The 18,328-nt window shown below is 49.8% G+C and overlaps 1 protein-coding gene across 1 annotated transcript in view; it reads right to left on the bottom strand.

Annotated features, from left to right (window-relative positions):
• The window catches only part of RRP12 (ribosomal RNA processing 12 homolog), a 210,120-nt gene that overhangs the window by 129,859 nt on the left and 61,933 nt on the right, over positions 1-18,328 (bottom strand). The window contains exon 8 of the mRNA XM_063962348.1: positions 4,115-4,242. Within this exon, the coding sequence (XP_063818418.1) occupies positions 4,115-4,242 (128 nt within the window). The remainder of the gene's footprint in view (positions 1-4,114; positions 4,243-18,328) is intronic.

The raw sequence follows: 18,328 nt of genomic DNA, 5'->3' as shown, positions 1-18,328 counted from the left end.
GACCTCGCCTTTATAAGGAGATCGTCCAAGTACGGGATAATTATAACTCCCTTTTTTCGAAGGAGTATCATCATTTCAGCCATTACCTTGGTAAATACCCTCGGTGCCGGGGACAGACCAACGGCAACGTCTGGAATTGGTAATGACAGTCCTGTACCACAATTTTGAGGTACTCCTGGTGAGGAGGGTAAATGGGGACATGCAGGTAAGCATCCTTGATGTCCAGTGATACCATGTAATCCCCTTCGTCCAGGCTTGTAATAACCGCCCTGAGCGATTCCATTTTGAACTTGAACCTTCGTATATAAGTGTTCAAGGATTTCAATTTTAGAATGGGTCTCACCGAACAGTCTGGTTTCGGTATCACAACCATTGTGGAATAGTAACCCCGGCCTTGTTGAAGGAGGGGTACCTTGATTATCACCTGCTGGAGTACAGCTTGTGAATTGCCGCCAGTACTACCTCCCCTCGAGGGCAGCAGGCAAGGCTGATTTGAGGTAACGGCGAGGGGGAGTCGCCTCGAACTCCAGCTTGTATCCCAGTGATACTACTTGCAGAACCCAGGGATCCACCTGTGAGCGAGCCCACTGGTCGCTGAAGTTCCCGAGACGCGCCCCCACCGCACCTGGCTCCACCTGTGGAGCCCCAGCGTCATGCGGTGGACTCAGAGGAAGCAGGGGAAGATTTTTGATCCTGGGAACTGGCTGTCTGGTGCAGCTTTTTCCCTCTTCCCTTGTCTCTGTGCAGAAAGGAAGCGCCTTTGACCCGCTTGCTTTTCTGAAGCCGAAAGGACTGTACCTGATAATACGGTGCTTTCTTAGGCTGTGAGGAAACCTGAGGTAAAAACTTTTCTTTCCCAGCTATTGCTGTGGATACGAGGTCCCAGACACCATCCCCAAACAATTCCTCACCCTTATAAGGCAGAATCTTCATGTGCCTTCTAAAGTCAGCATCGCCTGTCCACTGCCGGGTCCCTAATATCCTCCTGGCAGAATGGACATTGCATTAATGCTGGATGCCAGCCGACAAATATCCCTCTGTGCATCCCTCATATATAAGACGACGTCTTTAATATGCTCTATGGTTAGCAAAATAGCATCCCTGTCCTGACAGGGTAATAGACCACGCTATAGCAGCACTATCCATGCTGAGGCAATTGCAGGTCTCAATATAGTACCTGAGTGTGTATATACAGACTTCAGGATAGCCTCCTGCTTTTTATCAGCAGGCTCCTTCAAAGTGGCCGTATCCTAAGACGGCAGTGCCACCTTTTTTGACAAACGTGTCAGCGCCTTATCCACCCTAGGGGATATCTCCCAACGTGACCTATCCTCTGGCGGGAAAGGGTACGCCATCAGTAACTTTTTAGAAATTACCAGTTTCTTATCGGGGGAACCCACGCTTCTTCACACACTTCAATCACTCATCTGATGGGGGAACAAAACACTGGCTGCTTTTTCTCCCCAAACATAAAACCCCTTTTTTTTTGTGGTACTTGGGTTAATGTCAGAAATGTGTAACACATTTTTCATTGCCGAGATCATGCAACGGATGTACCTAGTGGATTGTGTATATGTCTCAACCTCGTCGACACTGGAGTCAGACTCCGTGTCGACATCTGTGTCTGCCATCTGAGTAGCGGGCGTTTTTGAGCCCCTGATGGCCTTTGAGACGCCTGGGCAGGCGCGAGCTGAGAAGCCGGCTGTCCCACAGCTGTTACGTCATCCAGCCTTTTATGTAAGGAGTTGACACTGTCGGTTAATACCTTCCACCTATCCATCCACTCAGGTGTCGGCCCCGCAGGGGGTGACATCACATTTTCGGCATCTGCTCCGCCTCCACATAAGCCTCCTCAAACATGTCGACACAGCCGTACCGACACACCGCACACACAAAGCCCTTTGGGGAGACAGAGAGAGAGTATGCCAGCACACACCAGAGCGCTATATATACACAGGGATTAACACTGTAACTGAGTGATTTTCCCAATAGCTGCTTGTATACACAATTTTGCGCCTAAATTTAGTGCCCCCCCTCTCTTTTTTACCCTATGTAGTCTGGAAACTGCAGGGGAGAGCCTGGGAGCGATCCTTCTAGCGGCGCTGTGAGGGAAAATGGCGCCAGTGTGCTGAGGGAGATAGCCCCGCCCCTTTTTCGGCGGACTTCTCCCGCTTTTTTATGGATCTCTGGCAGGGGTATTTTTCACATATATAGCCTCTAGGACTATATATTGTGATTTTTTTGCCAGCCAAGGTGTTAATATTGCTGCTCAGGGCGCCCCCTCCTCAGCGCCCTGCACCCATCAGTGACCGGAGTGTGAGGTGTGCATGAGGAGCAATGGCGCACAGCTGCAGTGCTGTGCGCTACCTTGTTGAAGACCGAAGTCTTCTGCCGCCGATTTTCAGGACAATCTTCTTGCTTCTGGCTCTGTAAGGGGGACGGCGGTGCGGCTCCGGGACCGGACGATCGAGGTCGGGTCCTGTGTTCGATCCCTCTGGAGCTAATGGTGTCCAGTAGCCTAAGAAGCCCAAGCTAGCTGCAAGCAGGTAGGTTCGCTTCTTCTCCCCTTAGTCCCTCGTAGCAGTGAGTCTGTTGCCAGCAGATCTCACTGAAAATAAAAAACCTAAATTAAACTTTCTTTTTCTAGGAGCTCTGGAGAGCCCCTAGTGTGCATCCTGCTCAGCCGGGCACAAGATTCTAACTGAGGTCTGGAGGAGGGTCATAGAGGGAGGAGCCAGTGCACACCAGGTAGTCCTAAAGCTTTCTTTAGTTGTGCCCAGTCTCCTGCGGAGCCGCTATTCCCCATGGTCCTTACGGAGTCCCAGCATCCACTTAGGACGTCAGAGAAATGTACTTTTGCCATTAGATAGGTTTTTATTGCTGCCCAGGGCGCCCCCCCTGCGCGCCCTGCACCCTTACAGTGACCAAAGTGTGTGAGGTGAATTGGAGCAATGGCGCACAACTTTACCGCTGTGCGTTACCTCTATGAAGATCAAGATGTCTCCTGCCGCCTCTGAAGTCTTCTTTTCTTCTCATACTCACCCGGCTTCTATCTTCCGGCTCTGCGAGGAGGACGGCGGCGCGGCTCTGGGACGGGCGGCGAGGGTGAGACCTGCGTACCAATTCCTCTGGAGCTAATGGTGTCCAGTAGCCTAAGAAACAGAGCCTTGAAACTCATAGAAGTAGGTCTGTTTCTCTCTCCTCAGTCCCTTGATGCAGGGAGTCTGTTGCCAGCAGGCTCCCTGAAAATAAAAAACCTAACTAAAATACTTTCTTAACAGGAAACTCAGGAGAGCTCCCTGAAAGCACCCAGTCTCCACTGGGCACAGTATCAAACTGAGGTCTGGAGGAGGGGCGTAGAGGGCGGAGCCAGTGCACATCCAGATCCAAAGTCTTTCTTAAAGTGCCCATGTCTCCTGCGGAGCCCGTCTATCCCCATGGTCCTTACGGAGTCCCCAGCATCCTCTAGGACGTTAGAGAAATTTAAAGTGCAGTGGGTCCTTTGGACCCCGTCTATACCCCATCGTACTAGATTCCCCCAATATCTCTTATGGATGCTACAGAAAAAGAGATTTAACCTAAGTGGCAAAATTAAGGTTTGAGCAACATCCACACACCGAAACACTGATCAGATAACTTTCACAATGCCCCTCCCCTGTACCCCTGCTTTTGTATGGACGAATTTACTTTTTATTTTATTTTTTTACTTTTCCATCCAACCTAAAAAAACATATGTAGGCTGAATTTTCTGGCGTGTTTCCAAATAACGGGAAGTAAACGGTGCAAGCAGGAAAAGTAAGCGCATTGGTGCACATAAAGAAGTTCTGCGGGTTCGGCACTCTGTTGTTGGTGGCAGCACCTTGTGTACCTGGCTCTATTTCCTTCCATTTGCCAGAAGAATAAACCGGTAGGAAACAAGAGCAGAAGGAAGCATAATGCATTTTAGTTTGATGGGTAACTGCCGGTCGACCAGACTGTGTTCGGGAATAGGTCAGCAACGTTGCGGCACACATCTAGCAGTGATCCTCTCCAACCTTCCTTCGGCCTAAATATTGCCGTCAGGCCCCAGCACATAATTTACTTGTGACGCTGGTTCTAAACTGCTAACACTCACCACGTGGCTTAAGGTCATGACTTTCAGCAGCGTCTCGCAGCAAGACTTCACCACGCTGACGGGGAAACAGGGCAGCAGGTCCTTCAGCAGCGTCAGCATGTGCAGTGTTGTGGTGGCCTCTTTGCTGCCTGCGGAAAACATGGAGAGAATGGAGATTAAACGGTGAGGTGACATACAATCCTAAACGATGTAGAACAGTGTTTCCCAAACTCAGTTCTCAAGGACCACAAACAGTTGACATTAGCCGGGTCACCTGTGGATTTTTAAAATATGACAGTTGGTGATACACAGTGCACCTGCCGGGTTACCTGGAAAATCAGGATTTTGGTACTTAGCGATAAATCCCTTTCTCCGATTCCACAGGGGCCACTGGAGTGCAGATACAATGGGGGATATAGTAGGCAGTAACTGGGAGCTGGCACTTTAAATTTATAACCATGTGACTAGATCCTCCCCTACTATGTCCCCCCTCCAAGCCAGTCTAGTTAAAACTGTGCCCGAGGAGAGCTGGAAAGACCAACATCAAAGTAGAGGAGGTTCGCTAAGCCAACTAAAACAAGATAATACCAAGGAAACCTGGAAACTTAGTGATAGGGTAAAAGGGACAAAACGCGTAGTCACACAGTGACACGCAACCCGATAATTGTAGAAGGAGGAAACAGCGCTGGGTGGGCGTCCAGTGGCCCCTGTGGAATCGGAGAAAGGGATTTATCGGTAAGTACCAAAATCCTGATTTCTCCTTCATCCACTAGGGGCCACTGGAGTGCAGATACAATGGGGACGTCCCAGAGCTCCCAAGACGGGAGGGAAAGCGCTGAGAGTCCTGCAAAACTGCTCGGCCAACCTGTGACATCGAGGCCGCAAAAATGTCAAATCCGTAAAACGTGAAAAACGTATGATGTCCCGACTAAGCGGCATCGCAACATTAAGCATTCATGGAGACCCCGTGGACAGCCGCCCCCGAAGGTCCCCCAGAGCGCGTGGAGTGCGCCGAAATGGAAAACGGAGGCTCCCGAGCAACCACCAAATAAGACTGTCTAATGGACAGACGGCCCAACTTCTGCTGGGACCCCGGCCATTTAAGACTAGAACATCGTACAGAACAAAGAAGAAATCAAGTTGTCGAATAGCCGAAGGCCTCTGTAGAAAGTAGGCGAGCCCTGACAACATCCTAAAGGGGCCTAAAACACAAGTGTCAAACTTATATGAAAAGCGGACAGCTGGAAGAAAAGAAAGCGGAGTATGAAGCTCAGCCGTAACCTTATTGTAAAAAGAGAGGCTGCCGGTAGAGCACTCCCTGCCAGAGAGCCCGAACTTCCGTCTGCCAGCCTAATTTCCTTTGGAAGAAAACCGAAAGAGCAGAGACCTGAAATTCAGGTCAACCTAGTCGAAGCGCAGCCGAGCAAACCATCCGGAGAAACCAAAGCGGCTAAATGAAAAAAACCGAAGGGAAAAACCCTAGTCACCCACCCCAGGCCACATAAAGTTTCCAAAGGTGGCAACAGTGAGACGAGGTAACAGACTTCCGAAATCGGGGCTCAGTAGGTATAACCGAACTAGGGAACGCCATCCTTCTGAGAAGGTCTCGTGAACAGCCGTTAAACGAAACCTGTGTAAGGCTGAACAAAGAAAAGGACCCTGTTGAAGTAGACATTCCCGCAGATGGTAGGAGCCAAGGCTCCTCTACTGATAACAGGTGTAGGGTGGATCTTTAAGTCGTGCGCGGCCAAATTGGAGTCACCGGAAGGACTAGAGCGCATTCTCCCTTTATGTGTTGCAGAAAGTGAGGAAGAAACAGAAAAGGAGGAAAGACAGACTAACCAGAAGCTCCAAGGAGGGCCTCCTCGGATACCGCCGCCAGAGCTCACGTCCGAGAGTAGTAAAGGGTTGAAGAGTCAGTCGGAACGCCATGAGGTCGATCAGAGTTCTCCGCCAACAGCGGACCAGCTGACAAAACTCCGGGGAATGTCCACTCACCCGGGTGCCTGACCTGGCGGCTTGACCTGGAATGAAGATTGTCGTCCTTTGTTTAGTGGAGAATGTAGGTGACCTCTCTCAGTGCCGCAACTTGGCTGAAGAGAGAGAGAGAGAGAGAGAGAGAGAGGGGAACTGGTCCCGAGGAAGGAAAAATCCTCTGACGGACCAAGTTGAGAACCATCACTAAACACAGAAAAACTACGAGGAGCATAAATGGGACCCGTGTCGAATCAAAAGATCCTGGATCCCCCGGATATTCAGAAGCAACCTAATCTGCAGAGTGGATTTCCAGCAGTGGATTGTCCAGTTAGGGAACGAACGTCACTCCCTGCCTATGAAGTAGTGCTATCCTGTGACCTTCATGAACACGGTGGGAGCGGAAGGGAGCCCGAGCGGAAAGGTCCGACAGTGGAACTAAGTATCCTGTACCACGAATCGGAGAAAAGCCCGATGAGGAAGCCCAATGGAAACCAGCAAACAGGCCTCCCCGATGACTAAGGACGCCTTACACCCCTTTTTTTTTTTGTACTAGCAATCACAGACTGAAAGTTCAGAATAGGCCTGGCCGAGCCATCTGGCTTCGGCATGGGGAAAAAAACAAAGACCTGAGAAAATGCCCCGATTCCAATGATGTGCGGAAACAGGGAACCGTACCCTTGCGGTCAGAAACATCTGGAACGCCGCCTGCAGTACGACTCTCTTGTCGTCGCAAACCGGGAGACCCGTGGTGAGGAACCCCTGAGGCGGTTGAACATGCGCCCACCCTGGGATCTCCCAGGTGGGAGGGAGGCCTGACCTGCGGTGGGTGTGTTGGAGGACCTATAATCAGACTGGTTCGAGGATGCGGAACCCCTGCCTCGGCTTCTTACTTTGAGATCCCCTGGTGACAGAGATACCGCCCCTGTCATGGACTGGAAACCTGGAAAGGGCACAGAAAAATCTAAAGGAAAGACCGGTATATGTCCGTCTTGGAGCTGGAGCAGCAGTAGGGGAAAGAAAAGTGGACTTACCCCCAATGGCCTGAAAGATCCAGGCAGGAAGATCCTTCCCGACCAGGCCCGTACTGAACCTGCTGCCCTTAGGATTCAATATCCGCCTGCCACTGTCGCAGCCCCAAAGGTCGTCGGGTTAAGACCGCCCAAGCGGAAATGCAGGCTTCAAGTATACAGACGTCCTTGGAGACCTCAAAAGAATCTAAAGCAGAAACATGACTCTGATCTGTCCAAGGAATCAGGTGATTCCGATGCAAACCATCTGGTAACCTAGAGGACGAACCTACCTGCTCCGGACAAGGTAGAACCCCTGCTGCCGCATATTTCTCTTAGATGGCTACCTCAGCAAGGTTGCCCCAGGAAACGGCAGCTTCTTGGACCGGCGATACATCGAGGGGTATACCCTTGGAGAGGTCTGATATTGTTTCCTGCTATCTGCGGGGAAAGGATAGGAAAACAAACAATGTTTGATACCTGAAATTGTGCATTTGGATGTCATCCGAAACTGGACAAGTCGTTGACATTTCTTCATTGGCGCCGAACTCCGAGGTACGTGAAGTGTTCAACTCCTTTACCTACAGTACCAGAGGAACTGTTGTATAATGCGCCTCGATATCCTGAGATACTGGTTCAGACTCCACCGAAAAAACAGACATCATCAGAATCCTGGACCTCTCCCGTCCAAGAAAGGCCTCTCATCCGCAGAGTCGTGTAACATGGAGGTTAGCAAGCTCCCTTTAGAAACCTGGAGAGGAGAAATGACGTACAAGGTCTCTGGTTAACAGTGGCATTACCTGCAGAAGCTGAGCTCTTCCAACAGCAGCGTCCTGCAGCTGCGTTGAGGGCTGAGCAGATGGCTCCACCGCACAATCCCCACCTAACAGGGATTTCTCCGACTGTCCCAGGTGATACGAACGAAAGGAGAAAAGGTGGGTTAAAGAAGCGTAGCCCTATGTAATGTCTGCACCATATGGTGCAGTGACAGACACGTATCAAATAAACATCCTGAAGCAGCGGAGACTTGAACCGGTAGCGCTGCGCGACAGGAGTCTTAGCCACTAGGTATAGGAGCTTTAAAGTAGGTATTTGTTGGGATTCCAACCCTGGTTCCTGTGTACAGATGTCCCCGCTACTAGCGTACTGAGCCACAGCGGCTATCTGTCTGATGCCACACACATTCCCCAAATCACAAACAGTATTATTACCCAGTGAAAAAAAGGAAAAATAAAGGGAAGGCAACCCCATCCCGTATGAAGTGTACTGCTAATTAGGAAGAAAAGGAGCAATACATGTTTCTCGGAGGCTCTGCTGGTTTCCCAAAGTGGCGGTTAGCCAGTGATTAGAAGCCGGGGGGGAAATGTCATGTGGCAAGGCGGAGCTATGATGAACCCAAGTCTGTACATGAATGTGTGGAAGCGTGTAGCTCTATCCACTATATATGGTACTGCAACAGTATATACATATATATATATATATATACACATATATATATATATATATATATATATATATAAAAAAAAATAAGAATTTACTTACCGATAATTCTATTTCTCGTAGTCCGTAGTGGATGCTGGGAACTCCGTAAGGACCATGGGGAATAGCGGCTCCGCAGGAGACAGGGCACATCTAAAGAAAGCTTTAGGATCACCTGGTGTGCACTGGCTCCTCCCCCTATGACCCTCCTCCAAGCCTCAGTTAGGATACTGTGCCCGGACGAGCGTACACAATAAGGAAGGATTTTGAATCCCGGGTAAGACTCATACCAGCCACACCAATCACACTGTACAACTTGTGATCTGAACCCAGTTAACAGCATGATAATAGAGAAGCCTCTCGAAAAGATGGCTCACTACAACAATAACCCGAATTTTTTGGTAACAATAATTATGTACCAGTATTGCAGACAATCCGCACTTGGGATGGGCGCCCAGCATCCACTACGGACTACGAGAAATAGAATTATCGGTAAGTAAATTCTTATTTTCTCTGACGTCCTAGTGGATGCTGGGAACTCCGTAAGGACCATGGGGATTATACCAAAGCTCCCAAACGGGCGGGAGAGTGCGGATGACTCTGCAGCCCCCAATGAGAGAACTCCCGGTCCTCCTCAGCCAGGGTATCAAATTTGTAGAATTTTACAAACGTATTTGCTCCTGACCAAGTAACTGCTCGGCCAAGTTGTAAAGCCGAGACCCCTCGGGCAGCTGCCCAAGATGAGCCCACCTTCCTTGTGGAGTGGGCATTTACAGATTTTTGGCTGTGGCAGGCCTGCCACAGAATGTGCAAGCTGAATTGTACTACAAATCCAACGAGCAATAGTCTGCTTAGAAGCAGGAGCACCCAGCTAGTTGGGTGCATAGAGGATAAACAGCGAGTCAGATTTCCTGACTCCAACCGTCCTGGAAACATATATTTTCCGGGTCCTGACAACGTCTAGCAACTTGGAGTCCTCCAAGTCCCTAGTAGCCGCAGGCACCACAATAGGTTTGGTTCAGGTGAGACGCTGAAACCACCTTAGGGAGAAACTGAGGACGAGTCCTCAATTCCGCCCTGTCCGAATGGAAAATCAGATAAGGGCTTTTACAGGATAAAGCCACCAGTTCTGACACGCGCCTGGCCCAGGCCAGAGCCAACAGCATGACCACTTTTTCTGTGAGATATTTTAACTCCACAGATTTAAGTGTGTCAAACCAATGTGACTTTTGGAACCCAAAAACCACCTGGAGATCCCAAAAGTGCCACTAAAGGCACAAAAGGAGGCTGTATATGCAGTACCCCTTTAACAAATGTCTGAACTTCAGGGACTGAAGCTAGTTCTTTTTTGGAAGAAAATTGACAGAGCCGAAATTTGAACCTTAATGGACCCCAATTTCAGGCCCATAGATACTCCTGTTTGCAGGAAATGTAGGAATCGACCCAGTTGAATTTCCTCCGTCAAGTCTTACTGGCCTCGCACCACGCAACATATTTTCGCCAAATGCGGTGATAATGTTTTGCGGTTACATCCTTCCTGGCTTTGATCAGGATAGGGATGACTTCATCCGGAATGCCTTTTTCCTTCAGGATCCGGCGTTCAACCGCCATGCCGTCAACGCAGCCGCGGTAAGTCTTGGAACAGACAAGGTCCTTGCTGGAGCAGGTCCCTTCATAGAGGTAGAGGCTACGGATCCTCCGTGAGCATCTCTTGAAGTTCCGGTTACCAATTCCTTCTTGGCCAATCCGGAGCCACTAATATAGTGCTTACTCCTCTCCATCTTATCAATCTCAGTACCTTGGGTATGAGAGGCAGAGGAGGGAACCCATACACTGATTGGTACACCCACGGTGTTACCAGAGCATCTACAGCTATTGCCTGAGGGTCCCTTGACGTGGCGCAATACCTGTCGAGTTTTTCCCAACGGTTTATAATCATGTGGAAGACTTCTGGGTGAAGTCCTTACTCTCCCGGGTGGAGGTCGTGCTGAGGAAAACTGCTTCCCAGTTGTCCACTCCCGGAATGAAAACTGCTGACAGTGCTATCACATGGTTTTTCGCCCCGCGAAGAATCCTTGCAGCTTCTGCCATTGCCCTCCTGCTTCTTGTGGCACCCTGTCTGTTTACGTGGGTGACTGCCGTAATGTTGTCCGACTGGATCAACACCGGCTGACCTTGAAGCAGAGGTCTTGCTAAGCTTAGAGCATTGTAAATGGCCCTTAGCTTCAGGACATTTATGTGAAGTGATGTCTCCAGGCTTGACCATAAGCCCTGGATATTCCTTCCCTGTGTGACTGCTCCCCAGCCTCGCAGGCTGGCATCCGTGGCCACCAGGACCCAGTCCCGCATGCCGAATCTGCGGCCCTCTAGAAGATGAGCACTCTGCAACCACCACAGGAGGGATACCCTTGTCCCTGGTGACAGGGTTATCCGCTGAAGCATCTGAAGATGCGACCCGGACCATTTGTCCAGTAGGTTCCACTGGAAAGTCTTGCGTGGAATCTGCCGAATGGGATTGCTTCGTAGGAAGCCATCATTTTTACCCAGAACCCTTGTGCATTGATGCACTGAGACTTGGTTCGGTTTTAGGAGGTTCCTGACTAGCTCGGATAACTCCCTGGCTTTCTCCTCCGGGAGAAATACCTTCTTTCTGGACTGTGTCCAGGATCATCCCTAGGAACAGAAGACAAGTCGTCGGAACCAGCTGCGATTTTGGAATATTGAGAATCCAATCGTGCTGCCGCAACACTACCTGAGGTAGTGCTACACCGATCTCCAACTGTTCCCTGGATCTCACCCTTATCAGGGAATCGTCCAAGTAAAGGATAACTAAAATTCCCTTCCTTCGAAGGATCATCATCATTACGGTCATTATTTCAGTAAAGACCCGGGGTGCCGTGGACCATCCCTACGGCAGCGTCTGAACTGATAGTGACAGTTCTGTACCATAACCTGAGATACCCTTGGTGAGAAGGGTAAATTTTGACATGAAGGTAAGCATCCTTGATGTCCCGAGACATCATGTAGTCCCTCTTCTTCCAGGTTTGCAATCACTGCTCTGAGTGACTCAATTTTGAATTTGAACCTCTGTATGTAAGTGTTCAAAGATTTTAGATTTTAAAATCGGTCTCACCGAGCCGTCTGGCTTCGGTACCACAATAGTGTGGAATAATACCCCGTTCCCTGTTGCAGGAGGGGTACCTTAATTATCACCTGCTGGGAATACAGCTTGTGAATGGCTTCCAAAACTGCCTCCCTGTCAGCGGGAGACGTCGGTAAAACAGACTTTTGGAAACGGCGAGGGGAATACGTCTCGAATTCCAATTTGTACCCCTGAAATATTACCTGAAGGATCCAGGGGTCTACTTGCGAGTGAGCCCACTGCGCACTGAAATTCATTGAGAACGGGCCCCCACCGTGCCTGAACTTGTAAAGCCCTAGCGTCATACTGAGAGCTTGGCAGAGGCGGAAAAGGGTTTCTGTTCCTGGGAACTGGCTGATCTCTGCAGCCATTTTCCTCTCCCTCTGTCACGAGCAGAAAAGAGGAACCCTTTTGTCCGCTTGCCAACCAGGACTGCGCCTGATAATACGGCGTCTTATTTTGAGAGGCTACCTTTTTTAAGGCAATACTTCCAAATGCCGTTTGGAATCCGCATCACCTGACCACTTTACTGGTATAATTGGACAACGCACTTATACTTGATGCCAGTCGGCAAATATTCCGCTGTGCATCATGCATATATAGAAATGCATCTTTTAATTGCTCTATAGGCAATAATATACTGTCCTTATCTAGGATATCAAATTTCCAGTCAGGGAATCCGACCACGCCAACCCAGCACTGCACATCCAGGCTGAGGCGATTGCTGGTCGCAGTATAACACCAGTATGTGTGTAAATACATTTTAGGGTACACTCCTGCTTTCTATCAGCAGGATCCCTAAGGGCGGCCATCTCCAGAGAGGGTAGAGCCCTTGTTCTTACAAGCGTGTGAGCGCCTTATCCCCCCTAGGGGGTGTTTCCCAACGCACCCTAACCTCTGGCGGGAAAAGGTATACTGCCAATAACTTTTTAGAAATTATCAATTGTTATCGGGGGGAAACCCACGCATCATCACACACCTCATTTTATTTCTCAGATTCTGGAAAACTACAGGAAGTTTTTCCTCACCAAACATAATACCCCTTATTTTTATTTTATTTTTGGTGGTATTTATATTATCAGAAGAGTGTAAACTTTTTCCATTGCCTCAATCATGCAATGTGTGGCCCTATTGGAAATCACGGTTGTCTCTTCACCGTCGACACAGGAGTCAGTATCCGTGTCGGCGTCTGTATCTGAGGTAACGGGCGCTTTAGAGCCCCTGTATGAGACTTCTGGACATGCACAAGCTGAGTAGCCGGCTGTCTCATGTCAACACTGTCTTTTATACAAAGCTGACACTGTCACGCAATTTCAACAGTACATCCACTCAGGTGTCGACCCCCCAGGGGGTGACAACACTATTACAGACACTCTACTCCGTCTCCTCATCATTTTTTTTTCCCCTCATACATGTCGACACAAACGTACCGACACACAGCACACACACAGGGAATGCTCTGATAGAGGACAGGACCCCACTAGCCCTTTGGGGAGACAGAGGGAGAGTTTGCCAGCACACACCAGAGCGCTATATATATATACAGGGATAACCTTATATAAGTGTTTTTCCCTTTATAGCTGCTGTATTGTTTATACTGCGCCTAATTTGTGCCCCCCTCTCTTTTTTAACCCCTTTCTGTAGTGTAGTGACTGCAGGGGAGAGCCAGGGAGCTTCCCTCCAACTGAGCTGTGAGGGAAAATGGCGCCAGTGTGCTGAGGAGATAGGCTCCGCCCCTTTCTCGGCGTCCTTATCATCCGTTTTCTTGTATGTTTTGGCAGGGGTTAAATGCATCCATATAGCCCAGGAGTTATATGTGATGCATTTATTTTAGCCATAAAAGGTATTCTATCGATTTATTGCGTCTCAGGGCGCTGCCCCCCCAGCGCCCTGCACCCTCAGTGACCGGAGTGTGAAGTGTGCTGAGAGCAATGGCGCACAGCTGCGGTGCTGTGCGCCTACCTTTATCTGAAGACAGGAAAGTCTTCTGCCGCCGATTTTTCCGGACCTCTTCGCTCTTCTGGCTCTGTAAGGGGGCCGGCGGCGCGGCTCCGGTGACCCATCCAGGCTGAACCTGTGATCGTCCCTCTGGAGCTAATGTCCAGTAGCCTAAGAAGCCCAATCCACTCTGCACGCAGGTGAGTTCGCTTCTTCTCCCCTTAGTCCCTCGATGCAGTGAGCCTGTTGCCAGCAGGTCTCACTGAAAATAATAAACCTAAACTAAAACTTTCACAAAGAGCTCAGGAGAGCCCCTAGTGTGCACCCTTCTCGTCGGGCACAGAAAATCTAACTGAGGCTTGGAGGAGGGTCATAGGGGGAGGAGCCAGTGCACACCAGGTGATCCTAAAGCTTTCTTTAGATGTGCCCTGTCTCCTGCGGAGCCGCTATTCCCCATGGTCCTTACGGAGTTCCCAGCATCCACTAGGACGTCAGAGAAATAAGAATTTACTCACCGGTAATTCTATTTCTCATAGTCCGTAGTGGATGCTGGGGACTCCGTAAGGACCATGGGGATTAGCGGCTCCGCAGGAGACTGGGCACAACTATAAAGAAAGCTTTTAGACTACTGGTGTGCACTGGCTCCTCCCACTAAGACCCTCCTCCAGACCTCAGTTAGGATACTGTGCCCGGAAGAGCTGACACAATTAGGAAGGATTTTGAATCCCGGGTAAGACTCATACCAGCCACACCAATCACACCGTATAACTCGTGATACAATACCCAGTTAACAGCATGATAACAACTGAGCCTCTCAACAGATAGCTCAACAATAACCCTTTAGTTAAGCAATAACTATATACAAGTATTGCAGACAATCCGCACTTGGGATGGGCGCCCAGCATCCACTACGGACTATGAGAAATAGAATTACCGGTGAGTAAATTCTTATTTTCTCTAACGTCCTAAGTGGATGCTGGGGACTCCGTAAGGACCATGGGGATTATACCAAAGCTCCCAAACGGGCGGGAGAGTGCGGATGACTCTGCAGCACCGAATGAGAGAACTCAAGGTCCTCCTCAGCCAGGGTATCAAATTTGTAGAATTTTGCAAACGTGTTTGCCCCTGACCAAGTAGCAGCTCGGCAAAGTTGAAGAGCCGAGACCCCTCGGGCAGCCGCCCAAGAAGAGCCCACTTTCCTCGTGGAATGGGCTTTCACTGATTTAGGATGCGGCAGTCCAGCCGCAGAATGTGCAAGCTGAATCGTACTACAGATCCAGCGAGCGATAGTCTGCTTAGAAGCAGGTGCACCCAACTTGTTGGGCGCATACAGGATAAAGAGCGAGTCAGTCTTCCTGACTCCAGCTGTCCTGGAAACATAAATTTTTAGGGCCCTGACTACATCCAACAACTTGGAAGCCTGCAAGTCATTTGTAGCCGCAGGCACCACGATAGGTTGGTTCAGATGAAAAGCGGATACCACTTTGGGGAGAAACTGGGGACGAGTCCTCAATTCTGCCCTATCCATATGGAAAATCAGATAAGGGCTTTTACATGACAAAGCCGCCAATTCTGAAACACGCCTGGCCGAAGCCAAGGCCAACAACATGACCACTTTCCACGTGAGATATTTCAAATCCACGGTTTTCAGTGGCTCAAACCAATGTGACTTTAGGAAATCCAACACCACGTTGAGATCCCAAGGTGCCACTGGAGGCACAAAAGGGGGCTGAATATGCAGCACTCCCTTAACAAAAGTCTGAACTTCAGGTAGTGAAGCCAATTCTCTCTGGAAGAAAATCGATAGAGCCGAAATCTGGACCTTAATGGAACCCAATTTAAGGCCCATAGTCACCCCTGACTGTAGGAAGTGCAGGAACCGGCCTAGCTGAAATTCTTCCGTTGGGACCTTCCTGGCCTCACACCACGCAACATATTTTCGCCATATGTGGTGATAATGGTTTGCGGTTACTTCTTTCCTAGCTTTTATCAGCGTAGGAATGACTTCCTCCGGAATGCCCTTTTCCTTCAGGATCTGGTGTGCAACCGCCATGCCGTCAAACGCAGCCGCGGTAAGTCTTGGAACAGACAGGGCCCCTGCTGCAGCAGGTCCTGTCTGAGCGGTAGAGGCCATGGGTCCTCTGACATCATTTCTTGAAGTTCCGGATACCACGCTCTTCTTCAATCCGGAACAATGAGTATAGTTCTTACTCCTCTTCTCCCTATTATCCTCAGTACCTTTGGTATGAGAGGAAGAGGAGGGAACACATAAACCGATCGGTACACCCACGGTGTTACCAGAGGGTCCACAGCTATCGCCTGCGGGTCTCTCGACCTGGCGCAATATTTTTCTAGCTTTTTGTTTAGGCGGGACGCCATCATGTCCACCTGTGGTTTTTCCCACTGGTTTACAATCATTTGAAGACTTCTGGATGAAGTCCCCACTCTCCCGGGTGGAGGTCGTGCCTGCTGAGGAAGTCTGCTTCCCAGTTGTCCACTCCCGGAATGAACACTGCTGACAGTGCTAACACGTGATTTTCCGCCCATCGGAGAATCCTTGTGGCTTCTGCCATCGCCGTCCTGCTTCTCGTGCCGCCCTGTCGGTTTACATGGGCGACCGCCGTGATGTTGTCTGACTGGATCAGCACCGGCTGGTTTTGAAGCAGGGGTTTTGCCTGACTTAGGGCATTGTAAATGGCCCTTAGTTCCAGAATATTTATGTGCAGGGAAGTCTCCTGACTTGACCATAGTCCTTGGAAGTTTCTTCCCTGTGTGACTGCTCCCCAGCCTCGAAGGCTGGCATCCGTGGTCACCAGGACCCAGTCCTGTATGCCGAATCTGCGGCCCTCTTTAAGATGAGCACTCTGCAGCCACCACAGCAGAGACACCCTTGTCCTCGGAGACAGGGTTATCAGACGATGCATCTGAAGATGCGATCCGGACCACTTGTCCAACAGGTCCCACTGAAAGGTTCTTGCATGAAACCTGCCGAACGGAATCGCTTCGTAGGAAGCTACCATTTTTCCCAGGATCCGCGTGCAATGATGCACCGACACCTGTTTTGGTTTTAAGAGGCCTCTGACTAGAGATGACAGCTCCTTGGCCTTTTCCTCCGGGAGAAACACTTTTCTCTGTTCTGTATCCAGAACCATCCCTAGGAACAGCAGGTGTGTTGTAGGGACCAGCTGTGACTTTGGAATGTTTAGAATCCAGCCGTGCTGTTGTAGCACTTCCCGAGATAGTGCTACCCCTACCAACAACTGCTCTCTGGACCTCGCCTTTATCAGGAGATCGTCCAAGTACGGGATAATTAAAACTCCCTTCCTTCGAAGGAGTATCATCATTTCCGCCATTACCTTGGTAAAGACCCTCGGAGCCGTGGAGAGACCGAACGGCAACGTCTGAAATTGGTAATGACAATCTTGTACCACAAACCTGAGGTACTCCTGGTGAGGATGGTAAATGGGGACATGTAGGTAAGCATCCTTGATGTCCAGCGATACCATGTAATCTCCCTCGTCCAGGCTTGCAATAACCGTCCTGAGCGTTTCCATCTTGAACTTGAATTTTTTTATATATGTGTTCAAGGATTTCAAATTTAAAATGGGTCTCACCGAACCGTCCGGTTTCGGTACCACAAACATTGTGGAATAGTAACCCCTTCCTTGTTGAAGTAGGGGCACCTTTACTATCACTTGTTGTGAAGACAGCTTTTGAATTGCCTGTAACACTGCCTCCCTGCCTGTGGGAGTGGTTGGCAAGGCAGATTTGAGGAAACGGCGGGGGAAAGATGTCTCGAATTCCAGTTTGTACCCCTGAGATACTACTTGAAGGATCCAGGGATCCACCCGTGAGCGAGCCCACTGATTGCTGACATTTTTGAGACGGGCCCCCACCGTACCTGGCTCCGCCTGTGGAGCCCCAGCGTCATGCGGTGGACTTGGAGGAAGCGGGGGAGGACTTTTGCTCCTGGGAACTGGCTGTATGCTGCAGCTTTTTCCCTCTACCTCTGCCTCTGGGCAGAAAGGACGCTCCTTTAACCCGCTTGCCCCTATTGGGCCGAAAGGACTGTACCTGATAATACGGTGCTTTCTTTGGTTGTGAGGGAACATGGGGTAAAAATGTAGACTTCCCAGCTGTTGCTGTGGAAACGAGGTCCGAGAGACCATCCCCGAACAATTCCTCACCCTTATAAGGCAGAACTTCCATGTGTCGTTTGGAATCTGCATCACCTGTCCACTGCCGAGTCCATAACCCTCTCCTGGCAGAAATGGACATTGCACTAATTTTGGATGCCAGCCGGCAAATATCCCTCTGTGCATCCCTCATGTATAAAAGTGCGTCTTTTATATGCTCTACGTTTAGCAAAATAGTGTCCCTGTCTAGGGTATCTATATTTTCTGACAGGGAATCTGACCACGCAGCAGCAGCGCTGCACATCCAGCCTGAAGCTATAGCCGGTCTCAGTATCACACCTGTGTGTGTATATATAGATTTTAGGATAGCCTCCTGCTTTCTATCAGCAGATTCCTTCAGGGCGGCCGTATCCGGAGACGGTAGTGCCACCTTCTTTGACAAGCGTGTGAGCGCTTTATCCACCCTAGGGGATGTTTCCCAGCGTGACCTATCCTCTGGCGGGAAAGGGTACGCCATTAGTAACCTCTTAGAAATTACCATCTTTTTATCAGGGGA

This window comes from Pseudophryne corroboree, chromosome 3 (assembly GCF_028390025.1).
Source record: "Pseudophryne corroboree isolate aPseCor3 chromosome 3, aPseCor3.hap2, whole genome shotgun sequence".
NCBI classification, from domain to species: domain Eukaryota; kingdom Metazoa; phylum Chordata; class Amphibia; order Anura; family Myobatrachidae; genus Pseudophryne; species Pseudophryne corroboree.
This window is presented reverse-complemented; position numbering and strand designations above follow the sequence as displayed.